General features: G+C 40.8%; 2 protein-coding genes across 14 annotated transcripts; one reads left to right on the top strand and one right to left on the bottom strand.

Moving 5' to 3' along the window:
* Positions 1 to 1,421: 1,421 nt before the first annotated feature.
* Mv (lysosomal-trafficking regulator mauve) lies at positions 1,422 to 23,353 on the top strand. Of its 9 annotated transcripts, none has more exons than XM_071790957.1 (36): positions 1,422 to 1,667; positions 4,331 to 4,593; positions 7,364 to 7,605; positions 8,824 to 8,909; positions 9,492 to 12,274; positions 12,363 to 12,422; positions 12,730 to 12,884; positions 12,973 to 13,217; positions 13,295 to 13,464; positions 13,534 to 14,052; positions 14,247 to 14,351; positions 14,427 to 14,736; positions 14,820 to 14,974; positions 15,083 to 15,304; positions 15,514 to 15,710; positions 15,818 to 16,267; positions 16,378 to 16,695; positions 16,773 to 16,892; positions 16,977 to 17,177; positions 17,274 to 17,534; positions 17,601 to 17,988; positions 18,054 to 18,487; positions 18,803 to 19,035; positions 19,114 to 19,448; positions 19,629 to 19,852; positions 19,921 to 20,327; positions 20,410 to 20,476; positions 20,553 to 20,703; positions 20,786 to 20,926; positions 21,029 to 21,246; positions 21,321 to 21,504; positions 21,631 to 21,795; positions 21,905 to 22,041; positions 22,203 to 22,441; positions 22,543 to 22,821; positions 22,914 to 23,353. In XM_071790957.1, exons 3-36 carry the CDS (start codon positions 7,531 to 7,533, stop codon positions 23,113 to 23,115), a joined length of 10,236 nt encoding a protein of 3,411 aa, XP_071647058.1. In that variant the 5' UTR covers positions 1,422 to 1,667; positions 4,331 to 4,593; positions 7,364 to 7,530; the 3' UTR covers positions 23,116 to 23,353. The 9 variants fall into 9 exon arrangements, 7 of the variants coding, with proteins under 7 accessions (XP_071647058.1, XP_071647056.1, XP_071647057.1 ...); XM_071790955.1 differs by having other exon boundaries at positions 1,422 to 1,934; positions 4,331 to 4,560; XM_071790956.1 differs by having other exon boundaries at positions 1,422 to 1,934; positions 4,331 to 4,568.
* LOC139820588 (ankyrin repeat domain-containing protein 49) lies at positions 22,464 to 24,825 on the bottom strand. Of its 5 annotated transcripts, none has more exons than XR_011734028.1 (5): positions 24,535 to 24,825; positions 24,211 to 24,371; positions 23,783 to 24,119; positions 22,876 to 23,184; positions 22,464 to 22,778 (listed from the first exon to the last, which is right to left on the bottom strand). XR_011734028.1 is itself a non-coding variant. In XM_071790965.1 (4 exons), exons 1-3 carry the CDS (start codon positions 24,677 to 24,679, stop codon positions 23,784 to 23,786), a joined length of 642 nt encoding a protein of 213 aa, XP_071647066.1. In that variant the 5' UTR covers positions 24,680 to 24,825; the 3' UTR covers positions 22,464 to 22,778; position 23,783. The 5 variants fall into 5 exon arrangements, 2 of the variants coding, with proteins under 2 accessions (XP_071647066.1, XP_071647065.1); XR_011734027.1 differs by having other exon boundaries at positions 22,876 to 23,116; positions 24,535 to 24,824; XR_011734029.1 differs by having other exon boundaries at positions 22,876 to 23,116; positions 24,211 to 24,390; positions 24,535 to 24,675.
* Between the last annotated feature and the right edge of the window lie 57 nt (positions 24,826 to 24,882).

The raw sequence follows: 24,882 nt of genomic DNA, 5'->3' as shown, positions 1-24,882 counted from the left end.
CAAACTGGGCTCCGTCTTTCGGACAGAGACGTTAAGCCGTTGGTCCAAAGGGTTAAAGTGAGATATAATCGAAATTATGATTAAAAACAATATAATTTCAGGCATTATCCCTCTTATTACAATTGTGGCAATAAACGTTGCCAGCTCGGCAGCCGCCGCTAATTCTGTTGAAATAAATAGACATTATATATAAGTATATACTTAATTAAGATAAAATAATATTACTGCGACGCGCGACGCCTCAAATTTGTATTATAGCCCAGTAAAATGACTCGAAATTTGTCGATTTCGAGGAAATAATACTGACTAGGCTGAAACTTTGTAAACAGGCTTGTTTTAGGGTACTATTTAACATATTAAAAGTCCCCACGTGTAGACGCTACGTTGCGGGGAGAGGAGGGTCCCAAAGGTCCCAAAAATCAGTTTTTTTCGCAAATAACTCGGAAATATCAACTTTACGAAAATTTATGTAGATATAAAAATTGTAGCTTACAAAATTCCGCACAATTTCGTTTTTTATTCAAGTCTGTACGACCAAGTAGAGCAGAGATAAAATTATTTTTAAAATTTGAAGGAATTAATACTGACTGGGCTGAAACTTTGTAAACAGGCTTGTTTTAGGGTATTATTTAACATATAAAAGTCCCCATGTGTAGACGCTACGTTACGGACAGAGGAAGGTCCAAAAGGTCCAAAATATAAAAAAAAAACCAGTTTTTCGCAAATAACTCAAAAAATATCAACTTTACGGAAATTTATGTAGATATAAAAATTGTAGCTTACAAAATTCCGCACAATTTCGTTTTTTATTCAAGTCTGTACGACCAAATAGAGCAGAGATAAAATTTTTTAAACACCGGTAGTTTTTGCGACGCAACAAAAACCCGTACACGCGTCGCGCATTTTTCACTAATATCTCGAAAATGGACTCTCAAATAGAGGCTAACGCGTACGCGCGTCGCGCATTTTTCGCTGATATCTCGAAAATGGACTCTCGAGTCAAGGCAAAACTACCGGTGTTTAAAAAATTCTATCTCTGCTCCATTTGATCGTACAGATTTGAATAAAAAAACGAAATTGTGTGGAATTTTGTAAGCTACAATTTTTATATTTACATAAATTTTTGTAAAGTCGATATTTTCCGAGTTATTTGCAAAAAACTGATTTTTGGAATCTTTTGGACCCTCCCCTCCCCGCAACGTAGCGCCTACACGTGGGGACTTTTAATATGTTGAATAGTACCCTAAACAAGTCTGTTTACAAAGTTTCAGTCCAGTCAGTATTATTTCCTCAAAATTTTGTCATTTTACTGGGCTAATTACTTTTTATCACAGGGCACAACGAACTTGAGCGAACGACTGATTTTAAATTGAGCCCTGAATGAGCCTGCAGTAGAGGACGAGGCAGGCCTGTTCGTTTTAGCTGAACTTGTTGCACGGCTCGTCTTTCCTCTTTTTCTTTTCACGTTGGAGAGAAAAAGAGAAAAGATGAACCGTGCAACAAGTTCAGCTAAAACGAACAGGCCTCGCGCGAGAGTCGCGGCGGCGGCGCTGCGTTCCGGAGCCGCAGCGATGGAGTCGGTGTGCTTGCAGGTGTGTGTTGTTGTCGTCCGGGTGACAGCTAACCACTAAACGGCGTGCCAGGCTCGAGTAACGTCGCGTTCCGAGGTACATACGTCGACGACGGGTCGCCGGCGACGAGTATATACCCCACGGCCGATTCCTGGCGTCGACCTGACCGTCCTGCAGCGAAGACCTGGCGAATACTTCCCGCACATTGCACACGTGAAGTCCGTGACTCCGATTTCCTTAGCTATACGCGAATCGTCGTACGTTTTCTCGAAGCGGAACGAAGATTGTTAACTCCTCGGGGAAAGGGAGCAAACTGCGAGAGACCGCGGTTGAGAAAACAAGCTTTCTGATCGAATTTTACACGTAGGTTTAAATTATGTCCTTCCCACGTTTCTTATATATATTCGTATTCGTATCTATATATATACCTTTCGGAGCGTGAAACTAAAAAGAAATAAAAGATGCACAAGGTGAATCGACAAGCTGAACCGAGTAGCTTCCGTAATCATCTGTAACGCATGGAGAATGGAACTCGCTAGACAGAATCGCAGTTCGTTTGCCTCGGCTTTCTGTTTTCTGACACTCGCTGTACTTGGAGTAAGATGCTCATACTGCCTCAAATCATACATTAACGTTTTAGAAATAAACATAAGAATGCAGTTAAATATTAAAGGGTAAAATTTTGAACCAATATTTTAAGTTAAATAACATTTTGTCATTTTTAACTATTATATAATGTGTATTTAAAATTTATTATTTTAATATAAAACAGTATTATCTTAACTCCATTAATTTAACTTAAAGTTAAATTAACATTGTTACATTAGTTACATTAACGACATATTGAGTAGGAGCAGTGGCGATAGAAATGGTTAAAAATGATTAAAATTGAGTATAAATTGTCATTATGAATTTAATAGTCTGCAAGTACCGAGAAAAGTAGCTAAAAAGGCACAACATTCACTCACATTAGCAATATGTATTTTTACTTTTTGCAATTTAAAATAAGAACTGGTGTACGTTTAGGTTTTAGAAATCTAGAAAGATTGTTAGAGGAATGAAACGAAGATTCGAGTGAATGAAATACGATTAAAATGAATCGTGAGAGAAGTCTCGAAACGAGGACTCGCTCGACGTCGCACGAATGAGGGACGAATGGCGGGAACGTGATTCAAATTGAAAACGTGTTGGGCTGATATGGAAACAATGGACATGAAAGTGAAAAGAAAATGTAGCTAAACGGGACAGGCATAAAACATATACTCGTGTGGATACTGTGAACAGTATAGTTTCGTGTTTAAAATGAGATTGATGTATGTTTAGGCTCGGAAAGATAGACCGAGGATGAAACAAAGTGAACGAAACGCGATTGGGAAACGAGCGGATTTCTAAATCTCGGCCGACACCCGACACCGCGCAAACGAGGAACGGATGGCGGGGAACGTGAAAAAGAGAAGAGAGCACGAGGAAATGGATGCTCTTAATTGTCAATTTTACGAGACGAGAGTAGCGAAGGTCAACTGTTATCGTTATCGTCGTCGGTGATGCCGCTGTTTATCGACGTCGCGCGCTGATCACGAAAAGTTCGCGAGGCGATAAAGTAATTATAGAACGCGAAAAGAAAAAGAAGCAATAAGGCTCGTCGGTTATTTGTCGCTTACTAAAACCATATGTCGGGATTGGTGCGAATTAACGAGCTAATATCGAACATTGCGCGAATGCGTGAAAGAAATCTCGCGAAAGAATTCATTCGCAACAATGGAGAGTTTATTTGGCGTAAGATTTTATATTTTCAGTCGGAGATCGAATCCACAAAAATTACACAGTTTTTTTTAAGTAGAATTGTGAAAGCTACATATTAATATATACATACCATTTCTAGATCCCTATAAAAACGGTCAAGAGTCGATGATCTTCTTTGAAAGGAACGTCTTGTCGATTTATCGTTTTACTTCACTCGGAGAAGAACATTGAAAAATTACTCACATCTTTAACACGTTATTATCGCACTGCTGAGGGCGAGGGGCTAATTAAAGCACGACGGAGCGTAGAACTTCATTAAGATAATCGGTCACCATAAAACAAGCAGCCGACCGCGCGAGCTTGTTCAAAGATTGATCGACAATCGTGCCACATGCGGCTGTTGTCCACTGAACTGTTCTCAATTGTTTGCCGGTTATCGTATTGCCGTGTTTACTGATTGAATTGTTGGGGATTGTTCAATATCGTGGGTGGGAGAATGCGATATTTTGCATTGTGTCTGAACAACGCTAACATCATTCGTTATCTATATTAGCTATATGGAAAAACGTCGCCGCGATAATACCAGGAGCGTATCCATAAAATTATTATGTTCTGGATAATTAAAAAATCGTTAAAGTACATAATTAATTATAAATTAGCGATTTGTCCCTTTTTCCGATGATGCCGTGAAACTGAAAAAGAGAAACAGCTCAACAAGATATAACGCTTAATTGATCATATTTATTGATAAAATTAAATCTAGATAACGGAGAAATTAAAGATTAATTATCTCTGATATTTACAATGAATGATTTATGGCAAATGATAATGATTTTTCTTTTTTCTTCCGTTTGGCAATTCCTTCATCAATTATCGAGATGCAACGCGCATTGCCGCTCAGTCGCGACTAAGTTTGTCGCTACGTTTTTTCCGAGATCAATTGCACGTTATCATTTGCATCACATACATCGCATTCATGCGACACGTTCGTTGATTCCTTTTCCATTTGTCGATAGACTGGCGAGGGGCCGACGCTGCTTGAACCACGATTTTTTTCGTCGTGGAAGAAAACCGATTGGAGGCGCCGGAGGCTCGACCGTGGATTTCCCCTTCCTCATTGCGGATAGTTAATATCCAACGTTCACCCCCCGCTGAAGACTCGAGCCGGAGACACGAACTAACGAGCAAGGAGGAGTGTACTCTCGTTCATCGGCGTGCGCGGATAGACATCGTGTTCGACTTGCTCGTACGAACGTAATTTAACGCTAATTTTTATTAAGTAAGCCTGAGATTTCTATATCTCCAATATAATGATATAAATTTTGTAAAGTGTCCCCGAATAAGCGGTTCAAATTGTACAAATCGAATTTTCTTTCTGACAAATAGTAGTTAACAGTGGAAATCAGGAGATCTTTGGAAACTGAACTTTTTAGATTAATAAACTACAAAACTATGAATTTGAATCTCCTTCAACATTTTCTCTGAGGAAAAATATTGACTTTGCTTTTGAATCATATCAAAAGGATCATTAACATTGGACCTGTTTATTTTGAGACATTTTGCATACAATTTATAAACTGAAAAAGGACTTCAAATAATTCATCATTTTACTGGTATCGGAAATATTATAAAATCATACAATTAGAATTTGATTTCTCGATTAATTTTGTAATTCAAGATTTTATTTGCGAAATGCAGGCAATTTAATTTTTCTTTCTTTAACGTACTTATCTGTATATCCTAAGATATCATATAGTAGTATTTATTAATGCTTCACCTTCTGATGCTTCATAGCAGTTTAGCCTGCCAGATTTTACACAACTATACATTTGTCAAATCCTGTTTCCGGTTTTCACATTTCGCTGTTACGATCCTGCTTATAAACTACTCAAATAATGCTTATATTTTGGATTTTACATTTGAACTATTTACTCTCTTTTCTTTCTCCATTTCTAATCTTATCTCTTTCAAACCTTTCATCTATCCGTACCCTGCTCCATCGTCACTCAGCATATCAGTCATTCTTCTTTTCCAACTCTCCACTTTTTTACATCTCGTACTTACATGTCGCATATCTTCGTTTTCTTTCCCGCATAGTCTACATTTTCTCCATTTCTCTAATACATATTCCCTTTTGTCTCATTTCCACACCTCATTCTCGCTATTAGGCTTGTCTTTTCCTTCCCTTTTCTGATCCCATCTTTGATATATCTAGGCAGCTATCCTATTTTGACATTTTTATAATCCTTACACGCTTTTGAGTTTTCAATTTTTTCCGCTCTCTCTCCTGCATATCTACTTCTCTGTCTCTTGACACCATGCAATCAATACCTTCATCTCCTATCCTTATCAGTTCTTCCTCGCTCAGGCCGCATCTCTGTATGTACTCTCTTTACTTTCTGTTGACCAATCTTGTATATCTTCTCTGCTTTCTTTCTCCATTCTTTCCTTCCAGCATTCTCTTAGAATTACATTTCCGTTATCAGTTATCATTTTCTCTTCATATTTTGCCGCTCTGCATCCCGCTACAATTCTTATCTTCGCTCTTTTCATTTCTTCTCTCACCACATACCCCGGGGTAGATCTTTGTAAACCTAGAATCCACCTTATGTATCTCTCTTGCACTACCTCTACCTTCTTCCTTTCTCTGTATCCCCATATCTCTACTCCATACAACATTTTATTTGTTTTATAATTCTATCGAACAATTTCATTTTCCATATTATATCCACGTTAAACTTTTCTTTCTCCATAACTCCATATCCATGCCATCGTAATTTTTCCTTTCCCTAAGATATCATATAATATTTTTAATTATTTGATATAATGAACTGTTTGTTGCTGAGCATTGCAAATAAAATCAATGTCTCCGAATCATTATATTAAGTCGCTGAACAAGGTCGTGAGCGCGTTATAGTATATCAAAGATAGCAGGATGTACCAAGAATCGTAATCGATACTATGCAGTATTAATTTTCAAACATCATATTTTTATCATTATATTTTAACGAGGTATTTAAGATCAGTTTCTCAATCCCTAGACTTGAATGGCGAACGAACGAACAGTGATCAGAGGGAAGCTTATCGTCTAGAAGCGAAGGCGCATGGATTTTAATTTTCTAACTTTGACAAGTCGAGAATCTTGCCTATAATTGAAACGATAATAGCCTGGTCGTCGCGTCGTATTTTTCAACGGGTGGCTCTGTAAGAATTGAGGAGAAGGGTTTACCAGAGAGGGACGACTTTGCGTTCTCTCGCTCGTTGTGAGATTTATGAGCGGATTGTCACATGCTCCGTGAAGGCGATAACGGGGCACTGTCGTAAGCGGCACGAGAGCAAGTCGACAGATAAGAATTGCCAGTAGCGGTAGATCAGATCCTGCCATCGCGGTTGTAGCGGCGATTTCTCCGCGCGGCTCGTGTTTCCGTGGGATCGGCAGTAGTGGTGATGGTTTATCGATAGTGCCGTGATAGAGGCGACAGCGGCAGTAGCGACGGCAGTGATCGTTATCGAGGAGTTTTATAAATCAGGGGTTACCGCTTTCCGATTTCGTTTCGTGAAGGTTCCGTGAAACTTCCGATCTTCCCCGCGGAAGATTGCAAACTGGTGGTCAATCGCGAATACGTGGGGATGTTATGTAAGCCATGTATTCGCGTTCGGTAAACACATTCGACACTCCCGGGTCGGGATCGGATTTGCAATACGCTACAATGTTGCACAGTCGCGACGATCTGAATACGATAGAATAAAGTCGAATAAAAATATCAACTACTTTATTGAAACAAGTTGCGGTCCATTGATTCGTTTTCGCAAAGCGTTTAAATTCAGGTGTCATTGAAACACCGGTCCTTTTTGTATATCATGTACATATAATGTATTCCTTGATCATGTATTGAAAATGTGAAACAAATTCTAATTGTCAGCGTACAGATTATACCGGGTTCACACACAGTTTCCGACAGTGACGTACGAGACGGGAGACATATCGATCATGTATTTCAACACGTGTTGGTTTACTCAGCGCGACGTGAGGAATCCCGGTCTTTCAGGTGATCAAGTTACTTGGTCGAAGGATGTACGTCAAAGGCAGCACGAGGACAATCTGTGCGGATGGTTGAGTTTCGACGAGGTGGCGAGTTACGAGGAAGATGCGCGGTTGAAGACCGAGGAGCCAGAGGAGGAGGACGAGAAGGAGCGTGACGAACGGGGTTCAGGGATGTCTACGGTATCGATTAATAAACTACAACTTCTATGGGACCACTTTATCCACGCCGAACCCCAGAGTTACGAGGTATTAGCACAGTTTTCGGGAACAATGCTTTCTCTTGATTTTCGGAACTCTACTTATTTTTCTCTTTTTTAAGCTTTTGTGAATTTTTGTCGTTTAATTTTAACAAGATTCGACCATAATAAGTCTATTATGGTAAGGAATCTTTTTCCTACGCGTTGTACATCGATACAACGCGTAGCATGGGAATAAATTATTGTTGTCAAGTTCAACAACATTTAATTGTAGCCTCGAAGCCTATTGCATTGTAATTGGATTGTTTCCGCGACCGAAGATACCGCACTGTAGCGGCTTACGAAAGAAACGGATGCCTTACAAGTTATCTGCGCCTTGCTCGTCAATACTTCGTGGAGGGCGTTGAAATAATAAATTTTTCGGCTATACAATCTTTTCAATCTTTTCAACTGATGGAAAAACCGCATTATTTAATGTCTCTCTCGTATAATAATATAATTAAAAAAAAAAAACAGATATAATTAGATACAATTATGTGAAATGCGCTAACGAAATGTGACACATGTATCTATTTTTAAATTATAATTTGTAGCAATTATGAGATTTCAATTGTGTAATTTTCTCTGAACGACATATTTTCATTGCGGACGGTTATTTCCATCGTGAATCACGCGTGTACGTGCCCGATCGCATGTCTGCAGTAAACAGACTTCGTCATACGCATGCATTAAAAGACCATTAGACAACAATCCCTATTTCTGTCGGTGAAGAATAGCTAAAATTCGGAGTGCTCCAGTTTCATATCTATATGGCTTTTTTTTATTAAATTGTGAATATCAGAAACAGCGGTCCGCAAGTATGTCATTTTGCAATATGCTTAATCGTTATGTTTTTCATTTTATGCTCGCTAAAATGTTGATTACTATATCGCGCAGAGACGCGAGCCAAAATTATCTTTGTCAATTTTGGCAAGTAAATGAACAAAATGTCTGTATTTTTTCTTATCTCGAGCACAGTCATTTATTCACTAATTTTCTCTTTGAAGTAATATTTTAACTTGGCTTTTTCTTACGAATATCGTATCGTATCTTCTGAATTGCCGAATTCACGTTTACGGATTGAATAATTAGTATTAATTATTGTACGAGTTCTACATAACTGGTTTTGCGAATACATTCTTTTTTTTACAAAAGATATTTGCTCGTTTCATACAAATTCTGTTGATAAATACTCCGACAAACATTGATATCACAATGATTGTTTCAGAAATCGTCGTGGCTTGATATATTTCTGGCGGAATTGCTCGCGCAAATTAAAGAAGGCAAAGACGTAAAAGATGTTCTGTCTTGTTGGTGAGAATCTCATATTATTATATTAATGCATTTATTATTATTATTATGTGCGAATTCTGCGCAATATTTCTCGTAAAGTTGACGCGATACTTTCTAGGAAACGTATTCAATTACGCGTTTATTTTTATGACTCACTGTCTTTGCCTCAACCGCAATGTGAAAATTCGATCGCACTTCTGCGGTTGCAATTGAGAATTTTTATTATAGCTAAAAGCTGACTTTCGATCTGGTAGCTCGTTTTATTTTTTTCTGCCAGTCACGCTTGTTAATTGTATTTATTTATTTAAATGTTTTAAATACCTGATTAAACTTACTAGCGTGTTGATTACAATATTCATACATACATAGTATAAAAAATCATTGACCTGCTATTGTGTATTCTGTTGTGAATCACTTTCTGATAAGCGCTAAGTTTTCCTTTCTTTATTGTTCAATGTAAAAGGCGGTATCACATGAGCTACTAGAAATAACAAATATGTACGTAACTGTCGTATCTCATTGATAACTCACATCTGATAACTCAATTATTGAATGAGATAGTAAAAAAAATAGGTACACATCAAGCACATCCGTTTGTTTCAGTTCGGTTGGCGTTGGCGGTGTGTCGACCCTCGTGGCCTGCGAATTGCTTTCGGATGTGCACGAGTTGTGCGGAAACGACGGCGGCGAGCTGATCGGTCTGCGGAAATATCTGGTCCAGGATCGCGGCTGGCGTTACCTGGCGGTGCTGCATCTACTAGGTGTACGTGGTCTGTCCTGCGGTCGCGAACTGGTCACGCTGCTGGTCGCTCTCTATCAAGTCGCGTTTCAAGAAGGGACCGACTCGAAGGCCAACTTGACCGCCGCGACGCAAAAGTCTAACGGCGAGTCCGCCGTCGTCGAGTCATCGATACGCAACCAGTATATGAGATTTCACTGTAACGACGATACCGTCGATACGGTGAATATTGTGCTGCACGCAAAACGCAAGAGCGCTAAAAGTTCAGGCCGCAGGCGTTTCTCTCATGAGGGCGATATACCTTCGCGCAGGAGATTCGCTCGCCGGCATGCCGTCGGTGCTGCGAAGACCCAACAATCCGCCAGTCACAAACCGAAGAAACCGTCGTCGATTCTGGAAGCGCGACGCAATACACCGGAGGGTGAGACGAGCAGCGAGTTCGAGCCATTGACGGATGGCATCGATCCAGCACGTTCTCTTACGCTGAAGATTCGCCTGAATCCGATGGACTTCGAATATTTCACGTCGATCGTTAGGAGCGACGAAGAGCAGAAGTGGCGGGCTGAATTGTACGAGCTGCCGCCTCGTCCCGTAAGGAAAACGCCGCGCGACTATATTGACGAAAGGATCCGCGATGTGTTGGACGCCGATATCAGTAACTTCGAGATCAGTTTGCTGATTATACAACTGCTGCAAGGCTTGCGCGACTACGACACACCCGCTGAGCAAACGCCAGCCGTGCAGGTTTTAAAATTCGCTCTGGACACGCTCTGGTCGCTGCAGTTCGGCATAGACGACAGCAGTTTGAACGGGACGGAAAGCGCGACACTGAAGGCAGCGGCCGCCAGGCTGATGTTGACGGCTCTGGAACGTGCCTTGAGGGCCGACGAACCTACCACGGCGGTGATTCACAATGGCCTGCTGCCGATGACTCTGAGATTGCTGGAGAATGCCTGCAGCAAGCCGGTGAACGTGCTGGAGCCGGAGGAAGGTTCGCTACTGCAGGAATTCATCTTCGCTACCATCTACGGGATCGTCACATTTCTTTATTGTTTGTTGCACCAGCGTAGCAGCAACGTCGACAAGCTCTCGGATTTCCTCGAATTATTTCGACTCTTCGTTGAGAGTCAAGACGGCAGGCTCGTCGAAAGAACGATATTCGCGATCGTCGGTCTGCCCAGTGTCGATCCAGCGAAGTCGATAGCACGGGCCAAAAAGATAATCGACATAATAGGCGCGCTAACTAGCGGATTGAAGCGCGTTCGCCGTGATCTGTCGCATGCCACGCAGTGCCACAGAACGAAACACAAATCCTGCATCGATCACGTTCAGAGTCATCATCACTCGGACGTGCTCGGAGCACCGTACGCCCAACCAATCGTTGGTGTGGCCGATAAACAAGTGTGCTGCATTTCCTCATTATTCGCGACACTCACGAGTTTACTGAAAGAATCTCATCTATTCGCGAGCGAGTTACAGGTGAGACTGATCGGGATAATTACCGCCGCGGGTACGTGCTGTTGCTTCCCGCCGAGGACCCTCGTCTCGAGCGTTATCGCCTGTCTCAGAAAACGCGACCCCTCGACGTATGCGCCAGCCGTGGCGTTCCTGGAGCGTACTCTTTTCAGAGAATTGGGCGCTTGCTCGACGACGGATACATGCAATACCTGTGATAAACCGACAAATTACTCATGGGACTTTTTGGAGTTATACATTGACTTGCTGTGCCCCGACGATCCGAAACTCTGTTACGTAGTCATGGCGCATCTGCTGAAGGTCACACCTGGCTCTCGGTTTCACGTCAGAGAGCAGCTTCTCTTTAAAGTTTTCTATCCGACTTTCCTGCGTGCCAAAGCGCGTTACGTGACCGACAAGGGCAACGCAACGGCGAGGTTCCTTTTGCAATCCTGCATGTCCGTTATATCGTGTTTAATCGTGAACCTGAGGATGTGTGAGAAATTCATGGAGATAAACGGACTGCACGAGATACTGTCTCTAATAGCGGACGCGGCGTTCACTAGGAGTGTTTACGCTCTTCTGGAAGTCACCGCGACTGTTGAGATCTGGAGGATTTGTAAGGAGCTCAACAATACGGAAAGTATTGAGGCGCCGGCGACGAAGTTCCTCTTTGAAACCCTCGACAGAGAGACGAACGGATTGTTTGTCGGCTTACAGCGTCTCGAGGAACTGAGAGTGGGTGAGAAAGCGGACCAGCAAGGCGAGAAGGATGTACGTGATACGCATTCTGACAATCAAGAAGCTGAATCATCTGCTCTGAAAGATTTGAGAACGGAGACCGCTGAGGCGGTTGAAGATCTCGACGATACTCTAGCGCAACTGCCTGAAAATGATATTCACCGCGAACAATTAGAGAATAAGACTGATGCGACAGATACCGCAACGATCTCGAATTCGTTTGAGAAATTTCACCCTCTTATCAAGGAGGCTACCGAAGTGTGCGACGACGAGGACGCGTCGTACGACAAATTTAGCCTGCATCAGGCTAGCGCGGCTTGGAGGGCTGCCGCAGGAGTAGCGCTGTGCAGCCCGAAATTCCGCGCTGAACTATCAGCGCATTCAGTATCCGGGAAATCGTTGCATTTGTTCAAGTTGTTAACTGTGGGCATTGCCACGGATAGTATTGAAGGTATAGTTGCGACATGTGGAATGATAATACCTGAAAAATTATTGTTAAGAAATTATTAATGAATCGTATCGTATTTTTTTTTCTTCAGATAAATCGGCGCATAAGCTCTTCGAGGCCCTGATTACGTGTTGTCTGATATCTCCGTTGGGTAAGTGTATTTATGTTACGAATGCGATTAATAAAGAGCGTAACAGACACACACGTCGGTTACGTATGTATATACATGTATATCAATCGCTCGTGCAGCTGCGGCGTTATAATCCGAAGATGTTTCGCGCGTTTACTCGTCAGAAAAACAGTTCGAAGAACGTAGGCGGATAGTAAACGTCATTCTTGAAATCACTTGACCGGTTATCTTATTACACGTGGAATTATATTTGATATTTGCTTTATTGAACTATTATTCCGTTGCCATTGCTGATTTTGTATAACGACAAATACATTCTGCGGTGCAGATGATTGTGACATTGTCATGGAGTTAGGAAAGACACTGATGAATACCGGGATAACGCTTGGCCGTGGAATAGCTGTGATAGTGGACGCGGTCTTGAAGGTCTCTATGCTGAAGCCAGCGCAAGAAAACAGCATACAGCAACAACCGCGTCCCAGAGTACGTGTTGATAATGTTTTAAATCTCAACATCAGTTATTAAAAATCCAGAACCTTGAATATTTATTAATGGAATTATTTTATTACAGCTACCAACCGTGTCGTTGGAAACTCTACCGGATTACGGTGCGGAAGATAGCAGTACCGGTGAATATGTAACCGCTGACGATGGATATGAAGCGGATATCGAAGTGCCTGGAAAAAATACCAGCAACAGCGTCTCCAAGAAAAGCAGCAGCCCACTTGGACCTGTGATAGAACCGAGAGGTCACGCCAATGCGCATCCTGCTCTATGTTCCTTGGCGATAGATCTTTTAATTCATTTCAGTGAACAGTAAGTCCTGAACACTTTTGCGAATATATATGTTAATGTATTACATTATTTTTACTTCATGAAATCCTTTTTCACAGAGGTTTAGATTTAGAGAGAGGATCAATAATAACTGGTGGATTGCGAAGGGTCACTCTTACTTGTCGAGAAAGTGCCTCAAGTTGTGCTGCCCTCGCGGCCTCAGGAACTATTATGAAGATATTGAATGGTTTTAAAAACGTATTTACGGATAACGATCCGCGATATCGAGGTAGTTTTAGCACGTAAAAGGTATATGTATTCACAAAATATTAGCACACTGTACAGTGAATTTTTACAGACTTGCAGCATGCGGCACTGGAAGTTTTCACATTATTGGCGACGCAATCAATCTCACCGACGGAGTTAGTCGCGTATCTATCGTTTTTCAAAGTGAAGAAACCGCTGTTGTTGCTCTTGCTGGAGCCATTATATCACTTGGTATTGGCCGCACGACCTCAGCCAAATTTCATTCTGTCGTTTCCCGCGCAATACGACACGAAAACGTCGCTGAAGATCCAGACGGAGGAACACAAGAATCTAGAGAAAGCCGAGAACCTCGTGAACAATTTTAGAAAGAAGCATCTTGCTGCGGGAATTTGCAGTCCATGGTCCGTACATGCAACGTGCCTGCCCGTCGGGCCGGAACTTGCTTGGTCGGTGTGGTTGCACGGTTGCTCCGCTTCCATGTGGTTAAGGGTAGAAAGGGGGCTATCGGTCGGCGGGCGTGCGACTGCTCACAGCACTTCCCCGTTGCTTGATTCGGACAGCGAGAGTCTATCAGACTGGGGTATTCTTTCTGATGACTGGAGTCGGGATGGTTAGTAGAGAGAGAAAACAATTATTAATCACTGAACAATTATGTTTATTGTCCCTAATTGCACATTTACGTTATTACGTTACGTGGTAAAAGTTTTATTTTACCGGTAACAATAAATTCGTTATTTCTTATTTGGACGTATTCATGAAATTGTCACGAAAAGAACAAATATTGATCTCTGATCCTTCTTCTAGTCGTAGAAGGTTCTGTGTCGCCACCCATGCCAACATCAATAATACATTTGATGTCCATCGGGTTCGAGTCGCTGGTTTTGGAAACTTGGCTCGATCTCAGATCAGGTATATATTTTTAAAATTCGCTAATTATCAATAAAGCTCGAAAGCTTGCGCTAACATTGATTTCATAATTTCTAGATAAATTAATCTTACGACTTACTCGACCGGATGATAAGACAAACCGAACGATCTCCGAAACTTCGGTAAACGGCATGCTTCCTTCGGGATGCTGGCACCACTTGACTTTAAACATTAAAGACACTGTCTTGAATAAGCGCAGTGCTGTGGTTGAAGTTACGCTTTGGGTGGACGGTTGGAAAGAAGTTAATGCTCAATTACCGTTTGACGGTTTACTGGTGAGAAAGCCTGGTACTACGTGTATTTTGTTAGGTCAAATTGGGTCGAGCAGTATTGGCGCATGGTACCTTGGGAATTTAATGATTTTTAGGTATTTTATTTTGTTATTCAGCATCCAAGTAAAATTCATATATATAACAGAATCATTTATATTTATTTAACTGTTACTCGCAGATGTCCAGTGTTTACGAAAGAGCGTGCATTGCATCTAGCAGGTCTCGGACCAAACTACACCAACTTGGCAGATTGTATTTTAAATACGATGAAACCTGATTTTGCGCCTCTTATTGCATCCGGCGCATTGAATGGCGTTCGTGAAGTGAGATACGGTTAGCAATGTATTATGATTAACAGATGTGTATAACTGTACACTAAACAGCCTAATATTGTATCTATACAAAACTTGAGACTTTAACATTTACTTTTGCGCATTGTAGAAGGAGGTAAATTTGATTTAAGCCGGCGAAAATCTTATGGTGGTACCTATCTGAGGCACGCCGTCGAGACAGTAGTATCAGAATCGAAAATCGATTGGGATATCGTTATGGACGCGACAAACTCGCATCTTAGTGAGCTGCAAGATAATTTGCTTCTCAATTATGAGGCTCAAAATCCTAACGTCGTACATTTGTATCCTCAAGCTATCGCTAATCCTGCTGGTAAGTTATACTCATCACTATTGATATGTTTCTGACTGCATGCAGTTCATAATGTCATGAATTATCATGTATTTTATTTAATTTTTATTTTATTTAATTTTTATTGTATTTAATTTTTATTTAATTTTATTTTATTTCTATTTTATTTGGATTTTATTTTATTTTTATTTATTTTTATTTATGTATTATTATTGTCATTATCTTTATAGTTGTTGTGAGAAGTATCTTTCCGGGCCAACCAGGTTTTAGAGTCGTTTCGGTCCCAGAGCACAGAGTATCGCAGCAACCGCCTCTATCGATACCTCCGATTGTATCTACTCGTTTAGAGAGCCAGCAATACCGAGGTCTTGTACCTGCGTCGATTTTAGTGGGCGGTGTACCGGTATTTTTATATCTTTTTGTGAGAGTAAGTACTTTTTTTTATAGATACTTTATATTTACATAAAAATTAATTAAGAAAGAAATAATAAAAGCGTCTGCATATCCTTTTTAAACATTAGTGAATCCTTGCAGGTGGTCGAATTAAACTCCACCGAGGAAGAACAAGCTCTGGCTCTGTCTATAGTCCTGCATCTTGTCCGTAGTGATTCAGAACTCCTGAACCAATACCGATCGGACGGCGGAACGTCACTGATTCTGCGTGTTCTAGAATCGTCTAGATGTCATGCAGGTAGACACATCCTAAAGGCGATACTGGATGCGGCATGCGATAGCTCGATCATTATCAAAGATATTGGCAGCGGTAACCATTCAATCTCACAGAATTGCGAAGCCGTTATCACAGATCCGGGGCTGATCAAAGGCGCTCTTACCGCATGGAGAGCGTGGGTTAAATACGATACGTTAAATTTACTATTGCAAGCGTTACTACTTTTATTGCGAGATCAACATTCACATCGTGAATTTAACGCATCGCAGTTAAACAGGGTCGGTATCGTGGATACGATTCTTACCTTGTGTAAGGTAAATAAAAAAATTATTCGTGCATTAAAAAGAACACACATCTGCACACAATAAAATATACATTAATACGCGATTTACATATTCTATAGTAATATCTCTATTTTTCGTAGGAACACTTCATGTACGAAATGCATGAAGAAGAGAATACCACATTGGACTCAAATACCGGAATTGCTATTGTAGAATTGATGCGGGCTTTAATGGGTGCACCGCCCGAATTTGCTCACTTGGTCGCCATCACTGATTACCTGGTCCTCGTTCATCAAGCGTCAGAGACTTATGTCACTCATTCGCGACATAATATCTATTTTATGTTGCCACAACTCAAGGAGAAGAATTCGAAAAGGAACGATACTGTTGTCATTTCCGATGACTCGATAGGCATGGTGGAGAATAGCAAACTAAACAAGGCATTGACAAATGAACAGGTGTGATTTTTGCAGGGTAAAATTTCTTTGGTTGTGAAAATTACACGAATATTATATTTAATCGTTAATTTTTCCAGATTCAAAAAACGCGAAGTCCTAAAAAGAAGGACCGTAAAAATGTGCTGTCATCGGATAATACTAGTGCCGGAGAAGATTCCGGGATTGCAGGTAGTGATGGATCCAATCCTCAAAGCAATGTATGTATAATGAGAAATGTAAAATCTGTATACAACAGAGTTTTACGTATCACTTACTCGAATCATGTATCGTGTATTATTTAGGAAAGGCAATCAACATACGCGGATGAAAGAAGAGCCTGTCAGGGTTTAGTCTGCGAAGGGCTGTTACTGTTACTGAGAGATGCTGTAAGAGTGTTACCAGACTGTCAAGTTGGATTAGTACTGAAGCACGTTTTAAGAGCTGAACTGCTATTAGTTCTAGCCAATGATCCCGATAATCGCGTACGCACAGCATTGATCAAGGTAAATAATTTCTTAGTGCAACATATATCGTGTATAACTTCCATCGAGACCTGGAGCGAATAAAATGTTTCATCAGTATCTTGTGATATCTTACAGGTGATACAAACCTATCTACAACGCGCTAGCGACGAAGAAGTTAATAAATTTATAAAACAAAAGTATTTCATGCATTTAGGAAATCAGATAGCTTTATATCCCGGAAGCGAATCGTTGATTGTCGCTTTAGAAAACTTAGCTCTACGAGGTCCTACATTGGCGGCGATGCCGCCGTTAATGGCAATGATTGCAAAGGCCGCGGCCTCTGATTCGAGCGTAGCCAGGCCAATTATATCGTTTATCACTGACCTAATAGCAAAGGTAATGGGAATGGAAAATACGGTAGCAACTTCGACGTACGATCATACAAATTAATTTTTATTCCAGAATACGAGTGCACTGAAAGTACTTCTAGAGCAAGGCTTGATCGAGTCATTGGCACAAGCTTTATGCGCAATCGCGCATAAAGGTACCTCGACGTCCCTTCACCGAGACATTCATGTACTGTTCGTAGCAATCGCGACCAAACTTCTAGAATTACCGGGAAATCATCAGATGCAAGCGGTATTAGATCTACACATGATACTCGATTACATGGAACTGTCGGAGAAGTTACGGTGCCGCGCGAGTTTGACTTGCACAGCCATAAGAGACGCCCAAGTTGCGTTATTCGACGGAGAGTTGGACGTGCTCACGACTAAAATGTCGAATCCTTCGGGATTCCGTTTACGCAGTACGGCATCCTACTTGGCTTCGGCATCTTACTTTACCTCAGGTAGTGATTGGAGCGCGCCAAAGTTTCCGGTACTTATGTATTTACACTAAAAAAAATTCTTTTAGTTCTCACGACGTCCAGCGAGCAGAGCGATCATGGATCCCGTTCGTCCAGCTACGCGAACTTTCACACGAATTCGCCGCCGGTGCTACGCGAACCTAGTAAAGGAGAATTGAACGATCGTTTTCGTATTATTGTGACACGCGCCGTTGAATTTATCATGGCCGCTGACGCGTCGCCGTCCGTCAACGAATTGCAACTAACGAGAAGACTGTTTTCCGTTCTTCTGCACGGTCTATGCAGTCCGCTGGAGAAGAAAAATCACTGGAGTAACACGTGGTCCGTCAGAACTGCTTTAAGAAAGCATACAGCTAGAATTATGGTGTGGCTCCTGGAACCGCATCAGAGTATCAATACGAGAATATACGCCATTAGATCTCTGATGGAAGAACCAAGAGCTCGTGAAATCTTGTCGTGTATCCTGGAAGTTCACCCACAGGTATTTACATTAATGAAATTAATTTAATAAAATTAAAGTTAATTGATTAAAACTAATTTATACAATATGTATTCCCATATTACGCATTTTACCTGAAATTATCTGTCTATGTTGAAGTATGAGCTCCCGAAACGAGTTACTATTGTTATTTCACACTCTTTCATTCACAACTTTTAATTTTCCAATCAACTTCTTATAAAATTGAGGCATACATGAGATAAAAATTGGGATCGAAAGCGGGACTTGTCTAAGATCGCTTTTATACAGGGGCAAAATATGAAATTATTATCTGTATTATCTGTAAATTGTGTCTAGATGGAGCAAAAGTTTACCGTGTTCTTCTGGGACCTATTGCAAAAGCGGGACGAGATGCCAAGTGCCGATGCTAGAGTGTGTGCAGAGTTGAGAGAAGCCCTGCGCGTATGGAACCTCGCCAAAGGGATAGAGCAAGCGAGCCCTGAAGTGTGGAACGACGAATTAGCTTTGTTACGTCGAGATTTGCTTCCAGATCAAGATATTTGTATCGACAATTATCCCGCGATTTTAAGGTAGACGCATATGTCATGTTTAGCCTGGAAATCAGCATTTCGTTTACAAGTTAATACAACGATGTAATTTTACGTTAGAATCAGCAAAAGATTCGATGCGTTGGCGAAACAGCTAATCGAGAGCGCCATGACTATAACGCGTTCGGTTGTGGAGGAACAAAACCGCGAGCGTAAAGTATTGATGGAGCAGTTGAAACACACGCGAGCATTAGAGGCTCAGGCGGTGGCCAGATGGAGAGACATAGCTAAGCGACTAACACACGAACGGGCGCCATGGCACTTTCCCGAAAGCTATCCAAGAAATTGGGAATTGGATCCTACCGAAGGCCCTGCGAGAGTCAGAATAAGACTTCAGAGATGTCACTTGAATATTGACAACAGATTCTTTTTGCCTGAATATCAAGACAGATTAGGTGTGCCTACAAATATTATCATAAATTGTTACGGAAAACATTCAGTTTGTCTTAAGTAGTCAGTTCAGGTTGTCTTAAATAGAATATATTTTCCTTATTAACATTCACGTACGCAATGAAATTGAATAAATTGAATCAATTCTCCATCCATATTTTAATCTTAAATTTTACGTTTTACAGAGTCTTCCAATATCGAGATGCCATTATCGTACTTATTTACGAGTACTCGCGAAGACGCCAATACTGCGGCTCTGATCGAACGGTTGCACACGACTGAGAAAATACGTAAGATGTCTCAGGCGAAAGTAGTTACACCTAGGGCTGAATTAGCCGGAGAAGTCCTCATTGGCGAGACGTGCGTGTATTTCGTTCCGGACAACCCCGATATGCCGTTACATACGGACGTGAGCAATTTCTTTGTTTTCCATAATTATAATTTTACAATTAACTTCTTAACCATCGTTAATTATAGATAGCATTGGGTGGTTTCGATTTGGCTGTGGCTGGTGGTACTGCTTGGCGTCTCGAGGATATTCGAGAGTTGCACAGAAGAAGGTACCAATTGCAAGAGAGAGCCATCGAAATCTTTCTCATTACCGGCAGAACATACCTGTTGGCGTTCAATTCGTCCAAGGAAAGGGACGAATTTGCGACGGAACTGTCTGCTTGTAACTTACCCAGGCGAATCCCCGGCGATGATTTGGGGGAGGCTCTGGCCTTGTGGAGGAGTGGAGCGCTCACTAATTGGGAATACATAACTTGCTTAAACAAACTGGCAGGCCGTTCGTATAATGACTTGATGCAGTATCCCGTATTCCCGTTTGTTTTGGCGGATTACGTCAGTGAGAAGATCGACTTGAACAATCCGAAAATTTATCGGTAAATAACATGGGAATTATGTCGCATATACACTCGAATACATTTCTGTAATACACGCGAATACATATTGTGTATTTTACAGGAATTTTAAACGACCGATGGCTGTGCAAGATAAAAAGAATGAGCAACACTATATAAATAATTATAATGTAAGCCATTTAAAGCAATAATCGTTATTATTTGATATTTTGTTGTAGCATTACTAATAACTTTATTTTCATACAGTATTTGAAACAAACTTTAACAGAAGGATTAAATCTAATTGCCTTAAATCAAGGACCATTCCATTATGGCTCTCATTATAGTAATTCTGGAACTGTATTACACTTTTTGGTACGGCTTCCACCGTTTACTAGCATGTTCCTTTGTTATCAAGGTAGTTACAAAAAAGATTATTCTTTTTACAATGATATTTATCGAAAAGTTGATTATTGTTAAAAATCTGCTTTTACTTACAGATAACAATTTTGATATTCCTGATCGGACATTCCATGCATTGGCTACTACATGGAGATTAACTAGTTGCGATTCAACAACGGACGTGAAGGAATTGATACCAGAATTTTTCTATTTGCCTGAATTTTTATTAAACTTCGAGGGTAAATCCCAGTGCATTGCATTTAACATTGAAAAAATATTGCGCGCATAAAATAATATGTATATAAATAATATATAATAATACATTTGCATGTGTGTTACAGGATTCAATTTCGGTGTTCGACAAAATGGTAACAAAGTTGGAGATGTCGAATTACCGAAGTGGTGCGCCGGCGACGCACGCCTATTTATATTGGCACATAGAGCCGCGCTGGAATCGGATATTGTGAGGGAAGTATTGCCATATTGGATTGACCTCGTCTTTGGATTCAGACAGACAGGAAGACCGGCGATAGAGGCTATAAATGTTTTTCATCCCGCAGTACGTGCTCTTACGTTATCACAGCGTAGCTCTTCGAACGGATGAATATTAACAGCTCAATTCCTTGTATTTAGACCTATTACGGATTCGACGTGGAGCAGATAACCGATCCGTTAGAACGTCAAGCCTGGGAAACCATGGTACGAACTTATGGTCAAACGCCCGCGCAATTATTCAGGGCTCCCCATCCATTGATACAGAATATCGGCAATATATCGATAACTAATCAGACGCCGCAGGTTATTGAAGGCATCAATGGTAATTATCTTTCATGCATCTTTCTGCGTCTTAAAACTGTTGATCGATCAACAATAATACAAAATTATGTATTAAGTCCATTAAATTAAATCAATTAAATGTTGCAACTGTATGATGTAATCGCAGGTATAAAATGGGGAAATTATGTGGGCGCGCCCGGCAATGAACCTGTATTATGTTGGAAACTTAAGCACAAAACTCCGCTAGCTTCTCTGGTTCCTTTAGCAACCGGTGACGTTTTTGGTTTGCCTAATTACACCACGCTTCTCCTTGGCTATACCAAAGAAAAAGGTTAGTGAGTCATATCATGATTATTGCATACCATAACGCTGTTTGTGCAACGCTATTTGTACTCGAAGCTTTAAATATAGATATGAATGAAAGCGTTTTATGTTATCAGGCAGCAGCATGTTAAGCGGTATGTCTGTATTGGGTGTCGCATTAGCGTCATGGAGTGGCACAGATGGAATTGCTAGATTGAAATGTAAGAAGGAACAACCGCCAAGGCCTCTAATTAAATCTTCAGGCCTTGATCCCGTAAGTATCTTAACACACATTTCGCAATGAATAATACGCCAGCAAGAATTTAATAATAATAAAAGAAGAAAACAATTTCTTGCATTTGCAGGATTATTAAAACTATTTCTTTTGAGATAGAATATTAAATATATAATGCCCAATTGTTTTTTTTTTTTTAGATTACGACATTGGCATCTACTCCTGATTGTGGGCAGCTTTGGATTGGGCATTTATCAGGCCGAATCACAGTGCATGCATATACCGTAGGGACTACGGGTAAAATCGAATTCAGTTCAGCGTCTGCGACGGTACTCCTGGCTCACAGAAGTCGGGTGACAGTGATATGTCTGTCACGTACGTTTAGCGTTGCCTGTTCCGGCGATGGCAGCGGTATCATTGCTATTTGGGACTTGAACAGGTACATAAATAAAGCTTACATATTTAAGCATGTGGAGAGATAAAGAATTATATTTGCAATTTATATGAGTCTCACATCTGTATATTGTTATTTTGAAACAGCTTAACGTATGTGAGGTCAATAGACTGTGACCAAGGTTACGCTGTACTTCTCCTGTGTATTAGCGAGACGCTCGGGGATGTAGCCGCTACTTATGACATTCCTAGATCAGAGGACAACGCGACCAACAATCAATCCGAATTAACGGTGCACACTGTAAACGTGAGGGCCGTGGGCTCCATTTTATCCAGAAGACGTGTAACGGCACTTTGTTACAGCAACGCGCCGGAGGGTGTTTCTGTCAACGTCATCGCAACTGGTTTAGACAACGGAATAATAAGGTACGATATACACATATATGTATACACATATGTTACTTTATTAAATTTACGAACAATTATTGAACGAAAGACTGTATCCCTGTATAACGTAGATTATGGAGCAGTTGGGATCTGCAGTTGGTCAGAGAAATTTCGAATAACGTGAGAGGTTGCGGCGCGATAATCGCTGTGGCGTGGCCTCTGGATCAGCATCATTTGTACGCGGTCACGGAAGACTCTACCGTTCTCATTTGGGAGGGATCTAAGCGTCTCAGCAACGGTACTCCGAAATTCGTCAACTTAACGTCATACTAATCTGTAGAATCATTATCCCGTCATACTCCAATTTAAAGACGAAGAATGTGGAACGAACTGGGAAGACAGCTTATATATAGAGAAAGAGAAATAGATTGGAAGAATAAACACGATATTATTTTATATATTACATTTGTAATGTTTATGTTAATATGTAGCTTTCTCATATCGTTTCTTAGTATGATTCATTGATGTAATTAAGTTTTTTTTTCATTCTGCGTTATTATTTAAGAACTAATGTGTTCGTTTCTGCTAATCATATTCATCTTTTTTATCTTTAGTCATAATCATGACACGCATTGGAGGAAAAATGAACAATATGAAGTATTATTTTTATCGATTCTTCCGATATAATAACTATATCCGTAATTATATATTCTGCATTATATTTTTATATACATTTTTATATTGGATCATGTATTCGTATAGATTGTATATCTCATTGTTTAATGATATAATTTATACATAAAAATTTTTATAGAGTAACATACTACATAATGCAGCAACAACATATGTGTTTATACAAACTATCATTGTTTTCCAATGTTTGCATTCTTCTTGCTCATATTTCTACGCATGTATATATGTATATGTATATCAAATAAATCTTTACTGCATTAAGACACAGTTGCATTTATACAATTTATACAAATTCTGAAGTGCTTACCTTAAATCTCATTTAAGCAAGGCTCAATTATTTCGTACATAGGATAATACTTTGTCGTCCTCCTCGCAATCTGATCTGCGGTATCTTCGCTCGAGTTAACCAGGTAGGGATTCGTGTCGGGATGCAGTAGAAGAAGCTGAAGGGCCGGGGAGTTGTGCGAACTAGCGGAAACCAGATGTAGAGGTGTCTGATCACCCTTGCTTTTTGCATTAATGTCCGCTCCGTTTGCGATTAAGGTCTCAGCGCATTCCGTGTTGTTCCAACAGCACGCAGAGTGCAAAGGTTGCCATTCGTCTTGGGTTTTAGCGTCTATTTTCGCTCCAGCTTCAAGTAGATACTGTTGAGACAGAGACACGATAATATACAAGAACTACTTTAAATAATTTTGTAAATGCTGAGAGAAGGAAATAAGATCTTCATAAACCTACCTCCACAACTGCCACATTATTGCCGTAACACGCCCTGTGAAGCGGAGTATAGCCGTCCTTATCCGTGCAGTCCAGTAAGAGACGGTCTTTGCTCAGCAATTTCCTAATTCTCGCCAGATTTCCCTCCTCGGCAGCGCTCAGTATCGCCTTTGCATCAGGTTCTGGAGGCACAAAGATACGCTATAAAAGCATACAGGCAAGAAATTAATCGTAGAAAAATTCTCGAGGCTTTCGAGTTGCAGACATAATTAAGGGTTTATACGTCCCCGATGAGTTGCGAGATGCAATTAGTTTCCGAATTTGATGCGGTGAGAGAATTCTAACCTTTCGCATTACGTTCCGCCTCCACACCGTCATCGTCGTCCTCCCAGGCGCTCATTTGCATATGCTCGCCACGCGGGCTGCTGAGAATCTTATCGCGTATCGCCTCCAGGTCTTGCAATTCGTCATTCTCCTCGTCCGATGACATGCTCGTCTTGTTTCAAACTCGACACTATCAGCTGTGCGACTTCTCTGTCTCGCAGCTGCTTGCAACGAAGCTGAGCACGTGCGCGGTGCGAATTGGAGCAAGTCCACACTCTATACCTACACTAGAGTCGTACCTGTCAATGATGATGGCTTTTTACAATTCAATTTTATAAAATAAATTCCTACTGTAGCTTCTTTAATATA

This window comes from Temnothorax longispinosus, chromosome 10 (genome assembly GCF_030848805.1).
Source record: "Temnothorax longispinosus isolate EJ_2023e chromosome 10, Tlon_JGU_v1, whole genome shotgun sequence".
Taxonomy (NCBI): Eukaryota; Metazoa; Arthropoda; class Insecta; order Hymenoptera; family Formicidae; genus Temnothorax; species Temnothorax longispinosus.
Note: the sequence above shows the minus strand (reverse complement) of the source record. Positions and strands in the feature narration are given on the sequence as shown.